Below are 11,171 nucleotides of genomic sequence, written 5' to 3' on the forward strand. Positions count from 1 at the left end.
GGAGATCGCCTCACCCCTCTGCCTTCTTGCCTCTCCCCACTCTATGGGCGGCCCTCACAGCCTCCCTTAGCCTTGGACAAGAAAGGATCGCATGGCCTGGAAGAGCATTTGACTCCTCCTACCTCAAGCTCTACATAGTCCCGTCTTTCTCTTTGACACTCTTCCTCAGACCACCTCAAATCCTTAGCCAAATGTTTTTCCAATATTTTTCCAGTACTGACCACACCCATCCAGGCCACAGAGCCCTTCCCCATCCACAGAGGCTGTCTGTCCTGTGTGCTTTCTGTCTGGGCAGCCATCCACCAGGTAAGCCTGAAGCCTAGCATAGTAGCTGATGTAAATATCTGTTGGAGGAATGTAGGCGAGATGGAAAAAACAAAGAACGAAAGACACAAAGAAATGGTAGAAGAGAGAGCAGGAGAAAGAAGGGAAAGATGGGAGCTAAGAATGGATGGATGGACAGGGTGAAGGACAGAGTGGGCCAGGGAGAAGGAAGGATGCAGGAGGAAAGGAAGAGGATAGGGAGGGAGGGAGATGAAGAAGCGTGGACGGAAAGATGGCTACAAGAATGAAGGAATGGAAGACAGGAGGAAAGAAGCAATTATTGAGGAATGGACAAACGGGACGAACAGATAGAGACAGAACCCAGATGCCCCTATTGGCACATGGCACAGACTCTGGCACAGTAGACAGGGAGATGGGACCCTTAGCCAGCCACTTGTAACACCACTCACCAATAAAGGGAATAGAAGCCAGCGAGTCTTCCGTAGTGGCCAGAGGGGCTACCTTCCTCCCCGGGCGTTCCCCTCTGGTCTCGGGTTCTGGGGACTCATCACCAAATCCAAGGTTCATCTGCCTTGCTGGGGTCAGCTGGACCTTGCGACCCGTTGGAGGCTTCTGCCTCAGGACCACCTCATCACGATGATCCTCTGCGGGAGGCTCTAGGGCTCGGGTGCTAGGATCTGGCCGGATGACCCTAGGTGGTTCGGAGGCCTCTGGTGGGAATGATGCAGGAGACTGGGCCAAGCTGAAGGTGGGAAGTCCCCCGAAGGGTGAGTCCCGGAAGGAGAGGGCGTGCAAGAGACCAGTCCGGCGCTGGAATGATGGGCTATAGCTCCGATACCCAATGTACCCGATGTCACCCAGGCCCTGCAGGCCGGATGGGGGCGGGGCCTGGGTCAAGTCCCGAGAAGGGCAAGCAGAGGTGCGGGCAGATGGGCGCTGGGAAGCCCAACCACAGCGTTCAAGGCGAGGGGACACCAGTGATCCTGGACCCAGAGCTTCAGCAGAGCGGGTAGCCCGGCTCAGGTAATCGTCTGAGCGAGCTCGGTGCCAACCCTCCTGGCCCAGCTGGCTCAAGGCATCCTGGGAGGTGGAGCAGGGCCATGGGTGGTGGGTAGTCACATCCTCCAACCGGTCCTGGGAGGCACTGCGGGCCCGGGGTGGCATGGCTGGGCACCGTCTCTCCCCCGCTCTGCGGGGTATCTGATTGGACAGCCAGTGTGACAGAGCCTGCTGGCACTCCAGTCTGCTGGGAAGCACCCGGCTGCCAGGCTCTGGGAAGGCACGGGGTGTCCGGGACTCTGAAGGGAGGTGGGGAAAGGCACCAGGGCTTGGGCGGGGCTGGCTCATCCCCAAGGAAGAGTTGTCCAGGTGGGCACGGGTGGCAGATGGGACACGGGACCCTGGGTCACTCCAGGCAGCAGGACTCCGGGGATCCGGGGGTAGTGCTGAGATGGGCTCAGGCACCATAGTAGCCCAGGCAGGGGCCCTGGTTGGCGGAGCATAGGTCTTCCGTGGGTAGCAGAGTGGAGGTGGTTCTGGGATGCTGCGGGCCTCTCCAGAATACGGCTCGTTGCCCTTCAGGTAGGCATCCTGGGAGTAGGCCTGGCCGGAAACACAGAGGCATAAAAGCATGAGCAGACCAGACTCAGACGACAGGCATCAGCAGCCCTAGGGTACCCAGGTTCAAGGGTACAAGGAAATGCAAGGGAGATGATTAAGTAGGGGCATCCTGAATGGACGAGGGTGTGCTCCAAGGAGAGTCCTGAGGGAGGACAAAGAGACAAGATGCTCTCTCTCTCTCTCTCTCTCTCTCTCTCTTTCCTCTCTCTCAAAATAGCCAGATTTCTGTAAGACTTTTAAAACAAGGACAGCCTTTAGCCACAAACATTCCAACATCTGTTTGCTAGGGCCCTCCCCCATCCTGCCCTCCTCCACCCTGCCCTCCCCTGCCTACAGTTCCTTTATATCCAATGATGCCCACAGCCCCTGGCTGCAGTTCAGTGGGGCAATGGGCAGAAATCTGTCAAGGTGGTTAGAGGACCTTAGAAAGCTGGCTATGGAGTGGGTGTGTCCAAGGAGGGGTGGTCTGAGGGTAGGCGGAGGCTGGAAGAGGCCAAGGTCCCTTCACTATAGGGTGATGTGAGCTGGGGCCCAGGGCCTGCGCCCTGTGGTGAAGAACATGACCACTTCTTGCCCCCCAGAGACCAGTTTAAAGGAGAGGCTGGACAAGCTAAGGGGCCTTGGGCCACCTCCTGCCACCCCTAGGCCTGGAATTTGGCACTGGCTGCTGAAGCTGACGCTGCATTGCTGAGGAGTGACAGGGCTGGTGCCCAGGCTCAGCCAAAAAAGGAGGCACCCCACCCCCGGACAGCAGCCTTGTGGCTCTGGCCGAGCCTAGCGCTGGCTGAGCTGAGGGGGCCTGTTTCAGCAAAGGGTGAAAGGGTAAGCCCAGACACACACACATACTACATCACATCACAGAGAAACGGCAAGATACACACCCTGAAAGACACACACCGCACACACAATGAGACACACAAATAACTACCCCTCCAGTCCCAAACACAAACATCATGTGACAAGGACCAGCTAACCACACCCCCACACACTCAGCCCCTCCAGCCTGGCATCCTGGGCCAGCGACACATACCTCTCCCTCCTGCCATCCTGCTGGCTCCTGGAGCACCCAGCATCACGGTGGCGGAAGCAGCATCCCGCCAGCCTGTGACTGCTGCCGGCTACCTCTCACTTGGGCCCCTGCCCAGCTGATTTGAGTCCCTCAGTCCCCTCAGCCAGCCCTCCCTGAAGCTTCCCCTCTCCCCCACCCGGCTCTCTTCGGCTGCCTGGCGGTAGGAGGAGGGAGGATGGGTGTGGAGGGGACTTGCCGCGTCGGTGGTGGCGTCAGCAGCTGCCGCCACCCGATTGGCCTCCAGCCTTGGCTCCCAACCACAGGAATGCCTGGGCCCCACCCTCTGGCTGACTGGAGATGGCGGGTCGTGGGAGCTCCCAGATGTTGACATCTGGGGATTCTAGCCTACTTGGGTCTAGGTCTGGCAGAGTTCAAGCCTGCTGCTCTTGCCACCTCTTGCCCTGACAGCTGGACTGAGGCAGGGTGCCATGCCCTGTTCCTCTCTCATAACTGGAGCACAGGCAGCTCTTTAAGACTCTGGGTGAGCCATGCACCTCTCTGAGCCTCCATTCTTTCCCTCTCAACTCCAGGAAGTGCAAGGGGACAACTGAGGTCAGGAATGGAGGTTCCCCGGGGAGGCATCATGCCAAGTGTGGCCCTGTCATTACAGTGACACAGCCAAAGCCAGCACAGCAGCTCCGAGCCTCTGGGCTTGGCCCTTAGCCATCCTCTGAGGGGCAGTGAACGAAGGGGCAAGCAAGCTGGCATCTGAGTTGGAGCCAAGGGACCAAGCACAGGGCACTAGGCAAGGGGGACTGTTCCAGGCTCCAGACACAAAGGCTCTGGGCTTGCTTCACCCAACACATGTGGGGCAGGCCTTTGGGTAGCACCCTCCCAAAGGGTTTTATGTGTGCTGAGACACTGGTTGTGACAGGTTCAGACTTTGTATCTCACGTGGATGAATTTGGGATCCTATGATATCACTAAGCATAGATGCCTGAAAGGGGCTGTGGCATGTGGTGACATTTGTGGGCAGCGTTGCGGTAATACACCAGTGAATGCTTACGTCACAACAGCACAGAATCCAGATGTGTACAGAGTCTGTGCTACAAGACAGAGGTGCAAGTGAGGCTGCTGTGAGGTCCCGCTGTGTGCTACCTGGGTACTGCGGTACACTGGCACAGAGACAGGGAGAGGCTCTGTGAGTCCTGCCCTGCAATGCTGTGTCTTCTATGGAGCTGAGTTGTACAGGGCTATGCAGGATTGAGCGTCCTGATATGTACCAAGTGGTACCTCTGGCGGTGGGATGTGTTGAAGGGTGGTGTTTGGAGTTCGAATCTATGGACACATCTCCAGAGCCATGTTCCCTCAGGCCAAGTGAGGAGGGGGTACAGGGAATAGGCATCTCTCACAGGAGCAAACAAGAACATGCCAAGCTGGCAGGGCCCGCTGGGCCACCCTCTTTTCAGATACCCTGGCAGGAATCCTGCTTACCAAGGCCAGCACCTCCTCTCTCTCTCCTCCTCTCTCTCTCTAGCACAGAGCAGGCTCAAGTGAAGCAAGAAGCAGCCCTGGCCCAGGGATGGGCCTGGAAGCACCAGTTGAGCAATGCTGGGCTGTTTCCTTCTCTTTTCTCCCACAGGGGCCCTCCATGCAGACAGAAGGACTCACCAGCTGGAGGATGTCCTCGTCCTTGGGCATGATAGAGAGCTCCAGGGTGTCGTCACTGCAGAGACAGGGAGAGGGTCAAGCAGAGGCAACAGGACAGTGTCTGGAGAGAGGGATCCGGTTGCAGGGCCCAGGTTGGGGGTAAAGGAGTCTGGGTGCCTGTGTGCTACCTTGGCCAGACACTCACCTGTTCTGGATCAGACCTATGACCTGGGAGTAGGTCTTCCCAATGACGCTCTCCCCATTCACCTTCACCAGCCGGTCTCCTAGGGACAAGGGATCACATGTGAGAATCCAAAGCAGGAGTGCAGTGTACCCATGTACTAAGCATGAATGGAAGTAAACGAAGAGGAACCTCACCAGCATCTAGGTTCATGAATCCCAACCCAATTAAAATTGATGTGAGTCCCAGAGGAGTGTTACATCAGGTCACAGACAAGCTCACCTGTGCGAAGCCCCGCCCTATGGGCGGGGCCACCATCCTTCACATTCTTCACAAAGATGGTGTCCATGGGCTCCAGGCGGTGCCGTGGGGAGGGTCCTGGTGGGCATCAGCCAGGTTAGCTGGGGGTGGTTGCTGAAGGTCACACCCATGCACAGCTACACACACAGAGGACACACACTCAGAGGATGATCACACAGTCACAAGCATGCAATGACCCACACATCCACAGGACCTATGCCCACAGCCAGACAAAGGCCCACACCAGGAGAAGGAGAGCTGTCCAAACCCATGAGCTGAGTCTCTGTTCTCTGCTAGAAGCCAGACTACACAGCATGTGTGGACATACACAGCCTCTGCCCTTCCAGAGTTCTTGGTCAAGCAGACTTCATACATAAGTCACAAGACAACGGAAAGGGTGCCATGCAAGAGGACCCTACAGGGCTGACAAGATGGATCAGTGAGGAAAGACACCTGGATGTGAGTCTGAACTGAATCCCTGAAACCCACATAAAGATGGAAGGAGAGAGCTAACTCTGCCAAGTCCTCCTCTGATCTCTACACACTCTGCATGGCACATGCACACACTGGCATTAGCCCAAGCGCACGCACACACACACACAAACACACACACACATAGTAATAATGTTTAAAAGGAGGCCTCTGTCTGAGCTGGAGAGATGGACCTGAGGTTTCAGAGCACTGGCTGCTCTTGCACAGGGCCTTGGTTTGGTTTCCAGCGTGCATGTATCAGCTCACAACTGCCATACAACTGTAACACTAATTCCAGGGGGACCAACAAGCTCTTCTAACACTCTGGCTCCCTGCACATACATGGTGCGCATACACACACACACACACACACACACACACTCAGGCACAAATGCTCATAAAATATTTTTTTAAAAGTAAGGCACCTATCAAGTTGTGAAGACGCAAGCTGGGGAGACCTCATGTGTATGGAGAGACGACATATCACAGAACCAGAAAGATACCCAATATACTTGTGGCTCCCACCCTTCTTCCTTCTCCAGGGTCAGGGGTTCCAAGCAGGACACAGGATGGATAATAACTCCATCACTTGCCAACAAGACTCCCTTCCTGGAGCCTGTGCTAGGACAGTGAACTCCTTCTCCGTCAGTGGCACGAGAACTCAGAAGGACCATGTCACCATGGCTGTTCACAGACAGAGGCAGGACAGGAAAGCTGCCTGTTTGGGGACTTCAGCTTTAAATACCTTGGAGTCTGAGAGCCAGCAAAGGACCCTTAAGATAGCAACGGTGACAGTAAGGTGAGTTAGGCTTACATTTTTAATATCTACTCTAGGGCCCCCCTATTCCTATCAAGACATCCCTTTGTCCACCTATAGGATGAGCCCATGCTCAGTACACCCCAACCCTCATCCACAGGCCCCATAGCCTTAGCCTTGACTTTGTTCTGGGAGAAAGCAGAAAGCGGGTGGAACCAGATGGGTCTGTGTCACCCAGAGTCCTCAGTATCAGATGGCTGTGGGTGCAACAGGCCTATAGGAAGACAAGATGAAGAAAGCGTGGAGGGAGAACAGAGAACGAGGAGGAGATGCCTGGAACTAGGCTGGCAGGAACAGAGAGAGGAGAAAGGCTAGACAGGGACAAGTGAAGGGTGGGGCCCACTGGGGTGCAGGAGAGAAACTGAAGCCCAGTCCCGCCCTTGCTCCACCCACCCCTTACCTCCTCCTCCTCCTCCTCCTCCTCTTCCTCCTCGGCCTCCATTCTCTTCCTCCTGCAGGGAACAGAGAGATGGGTGTGGCAACTGTCCAGCCCTCCGCAGCATCAGCAGCACGCTGCACCTGGACAGCCCTACTGAGCCACCCCACCTCCAACCCTTGTCTCCTTCCAAGTAGTCAACCACAGCAGAGATGGGAGAGCTGTCAGAGGTGTCCCAGTGAGGATAAGTGTCCCCAGTAACCCCTCCCCCCACCCCAAGGTTCCAAGAACATCCAATCTACCAGAGACCTGTGACCTCTTCCCCTAGGGAGCTTTCAGGCCAAGGGAGGAGGTCCCCAAAACACAAGCAGAGGACCCAGGCGTACAAAGATAAGCAACCTGACAAGTGTAAACAGGGCTATCTCTCTCAGAGAATGGGCTGGGAGACCCGATTAGCAAGAGGGGAGGCATGCACACTTAGGGCTGGGTGTGCTGAGCTGACACCAGCAAGCACAGAACTCAAACTAAAAGCTTCTGGTCTGAAAGGAAAGAAGAGGGAGCCAGGAAGGGTTCTCTGATAAGCAGAAGTGGGTGTCAGGCAAGGGACAGGATTCTAGCAGCTAGCTTTAGGGGTGAGGGAGAGCTACTAGGAGCTCCAGGGGTCCATCCTGGTGAGGGGAGAGGGGGCATGGGCTTTGGAGAAGAACCAGAAGGTCAGAGACAAGCCGAGCCAGTAGGTGATGCAGTTCAGGGTTGAGCAGACCTTCAGGGTCATCTTGTCCAAAGACTCAGCAGCAGAACCAGGGCCCAGACTCGGGGCTCCCAGCTAAGGTGAGCCAGGAAGGTTGCCGAGTGCTGCTGAGTCCTGGGCCTCTGCCCAGTTTCCCATGGGAGGTTTATGCCCACTGATCTGAGCTGACAGCATAGACAGCGGGTGGCAGAGGCAGACAGATGCATTTGGACGGCTAAGCTCCCTGCACCAGCCACAGGCAGAGAACTCTGGCCTTCTGTGGCCTGGGGACAGAGCTTCTCCCAGTCTGGGGCAGGTTCTGAAAAGGGAGGGAGCAACCCTGGCTTGTCTTCCCCAGAGTTGGCCAGTGACCCACAAGGAGAGCCCACCAGCTGTCACTCTCTCCCAGTGTCCAGAGAGGAGGTGGCAGCAGCTAGAAAGAAGGAAAGGAAGGACTAGGGGCCCAGGAGTGAAGAAGCTGGCATCCTTGGTCATCTGATGTCACCCGCATTATTAGGCTCCACTTCCTTGCTTAGGTATAGCCACAGCCAATGACAGTGATAATCCTGGTATCAAAGATTCATACACATAAGAAAGCCACAAGGCATGTGACAGACATGCACATACTACACACACACATACACACACACACACACACAGAGGCATGCACAGATGCAGACATGCAGAGAAACCTAATGCTTTGGTTGTGTGGCAGAGTCAAGGTCCCCAAGCAAGAATCCCTCAACAGTTAGGCAAGCTGATCCCAGCCCTGGGGAAGGAGAGAGGGGTTCATGGACTCTGATAGCAATCTGTCTCCTCTGCAGGAAGAGATATCGGGAGCCCAGAAAGCTGCCTGGCTTCCTCCTGTCTTCCATTCTTTGCTGTCAGGGACCCTCTCTCTCCAGCTGATAGCCTTGTGTTGGCTTAAGATCTGGGGTCCTGGTTCTGGAATCTGTGTTAGGGATGGAAAGGCTCTTGGGGATCAATAAAACAGTAGCCCTCAGGATAAACTGAGTCACCAAGGGATGAAATGCCTGTAAATCTTCAGTGAGCCAATCTACAGCAACATGGGACTGAGTTAGGACTAAAACCTGGGGCCTTGGACCCCTCCCCAGGACTCTTCCTACAAAATAAGTTGGGGGTCCCTGACTCCTCGGCCTAGGGACAGAAAGCGCTGACCAGGTCGAGAAGCAGTAGACAAGTGAATAAGGTGTCCCAGGAGGTCCAGTTTAAGATGGCCGTTCCCTTTCCAGAGCCCAGAAAAGGTAAGGAGTTTGTCCACAGTCACAGAGCAAGTGTCCCAGGCTGGCACAACCTCCTTACAGCTCTCCTCAGAGACTGTAGCAGAAGGGAGCCAGGCTGGTCCCCAGGAGGCGCTCCTCTGACAGGGCGCTGAGATAGGCCAGCTAGCCTCTCTCTCCCACCAAGCTTCCCTCACAGAGCGGCCAGACACTGGCAAGCTGGGCCTACCTTCAGGATGCAGTGTACGGCCGACTCGGGTGGGTACACGATGAAGTGGCGCAGGGTGAAACCAAAGCCATCCTGAAGACTCTTGCGCAGCAGCAGTGTCCTCGGCCCCGGCCAGGGGAGGGGACGCCCAGAAGAGCAGCCATCTCGGGGGCCCAGTGGAAGCTGCAGGAGCACAAGGAGACAGGTGAGTGAACAGAGAGTGTGTGGTCCACACTCAGGCTCTCCACAAGCCTCCAGCCACCTCGGAGCCTAGAACCTGACAGGGAGTGCCAACATCCACAGCCATGGGGTGGGGGGAGGGGAAAGGAGGCAGGTCCTCCTGGCTTCCAACCCGTTCACCTCTCTCACTCTCCCGAAGCAGAAAGCCTCTCTCCTCAGAGATTTTCCTCCGGTCTCATCATGACACCTTTGCCTCTTTGGAAACTGAGCCAGTAAGCATTTCCTATGTATGCACCAGACCCTGCACACACAGCTTTTCTGCATAGGAAGTTGTACTTACAACTCCTACACATCCCCACACACACACTGACATACACGAAGACACTCACAACTTATGCACACAGAACATACCACAAACACAGGCACACATATAAATGTACACATATAAGCCAGGTGGTGGTGGCTTAATCTCAGCACGAGGGAGGCAGAGGCAGGCAGATTTCTGAGTCCAAGGCCAGCCTGGTTTATAGAATGAATTCCAGGACAGCCAGAGAAACCCTGTGCCAAAAAAATCAATCAATCAATCAATCAATCAACCAATTAATAATAAAAATAAAAAACAAATGCGCGCACAGGCAGACTCACAGAACCACATGTATACACTGTGCAGGCACACTGGCACAGACACGGGTGCACATAACCAGCCTTGCATACACACATGCACACAGCACAGAGGTGCATCTCTGCACGGGCACACAAATGTACCCTCCAGGAGCATGGGATCAAGAGCCCCAAACGGACACCAGGGCACTAAAGGAACTTGCTGAGGTTGCACAGCTTAGCCCAAAGGCCAGGCTGGTTCACTGGAAAGGCAGATGAGAGATACTGTCTTCTGTCCAACCCGGCTAGGATGCTTGGGATTCCCCTAGATGACATGGCAGGCTGTCCAAAGAAGAGGTGAAGGGGCCATGGAGGACCATTATCTGGGGCAGGAGGCAAGAGATGACAGAGAAGACTGTGTGAGTGTCTTTGGGCGCCGAGATAAACAGCTAGTTACAAGTATGAGATAACTTGCATGCAGAGAGGCTGACAGAAAAGATGAGTGCCCAGGGGACAGGCCGTGGGAAAAGCAAGAAGTTTGCCACAAAGCCTTAAGGGCTGCTTGGGCTAGCACTTGCCTCTGACCCAAAGCCCTCAAGAAGCCAAAAGCCTCCCACCAACTCCTTCAACAAGCCTCTACCCCTTGCTCCTCCTTGGCCTTGGCAGGAAACTGAAGAAGAGATGAGAGGCCCAGGGGCTGGTATGAACAGTCAAAAGGCCATCAGACCCGGGCTGTAAGGAGCTCCCCTCTGTACGGGAAAGCTGCCCTCCTGCTCACTGAAGAAAGCTCACAAACACCTGAAGGCACAGGGATGCTGAGAGGCCCATCTGAGAGGCTCACCTACTCAAGGGAGGGAGAGCATGTGAGGGGGCACAGCATGCGAGGGGGCACAGCATGTGAGGGGGCACAGCATGCGAGGGGGCACAGCATGCGAGGGGCACAGCGTGCAAGGGGGCACAGCATGCGAGGGGGCACTGCCAGGAGGCTTTGCTTTGTCATCATCCTGTAGGCTCAGGGGAGAACACAGATCCTGGAATCTCAATAAATAAAAGAAAAATGAGACAGAAACAATAGGTGTGCTGACTGTAGTTTCAGAGAACAGAAACAGATGGAGGACACAAAATATCTGGATGAGGCTCCAGAAAAGGAGATAGTCCACATAGGCTGAAAGCATATAAGGGCGAGGTTGTGAGGGCCCAAGCGATACCTAGACAACTCCTGGTCCCAGTCCTTGGCAGGGACAGGGGCAGGGACCCAGTGGTGTCCTCTCAGCTCCATTCCCTTGTGGCTACACCCTGGCCTCTCCCATGAGCTCCACATTCATGGGGTCTAAGGATCCCCAAGAACACTCACTGGACATTCCCTGAGATTTGAACACGCCCCTCCCTCCCCAGTTCCCTGTTTCTGCTGCTAGGAAGATGTTCTCCAGGGTCCCCAGTGCCTCTCTCACAGAAAGCCCTGCTCTCCATCTTTCATGGGCTGCCCTCCTTCCCACTCCCACC

The 11,171-nt window shown here is 55.4% G+C and overlaps 1 protein-coding gene across 7 annotated transcripts in view; it reads right to left on the reverse strand.

Annotated features, from left to right (window-relative positions):
* Positions 1-11,171, reverse strand: part of Arhgap23 (Rho GTPase activating protein 23) — a 99,274-nt gene that overhangs the window by 50,089 nt on the left and 38,014 nt on the right. For 6 of the 7 annotated variants that reach the window (XM_085829599.1, XM_021177408.2, XM_029483623.1 and 3 more), the window contains exons 2-7: positions 8,910-9,071; positions 6,734-6,785; positions 5,028-5,123; positions 4,770-4,848; positions 4,586-4,640; positions 735-1,887 (exon numbers count right to left, since the gene is read on the reverse strand). In XM_085829599.1, the coding sequence (XP_085685725.1) occupies positions 735-1,887; positions 4,586-4,640; positions 4,770-4,848; positions 5,028-5,123; positions 6,734-6,785; positions 8,910-9,071 (1,597 nt within the window). Of the gene's footprint in view, positions 1-734; positions 1,888-2,935; positions 3,108-4,585; positions 4,641-4,769; positions 4,849-5,027; positions 5,124-6,733; positions 6,786-8,909; positions 9,072-11,171 lie in introns of those variants that run through there. The other variant, XM_029483625.2, reaches the window with a different exon arrangement.

This window comes from Mus caroli, unplaced genomic scaffold (assembly GCF_978045245.1).
Source record: "Mus caroli unplaced genomic scaffold, Mus_caroli_1 scaffold_13, whole genome shotgun sequence".
Lineage (NCBI taxonomy): Eukaryota > Metazoa > Chordata > Mammalia > Rodentia > Muridae > Mus > Mus caroli.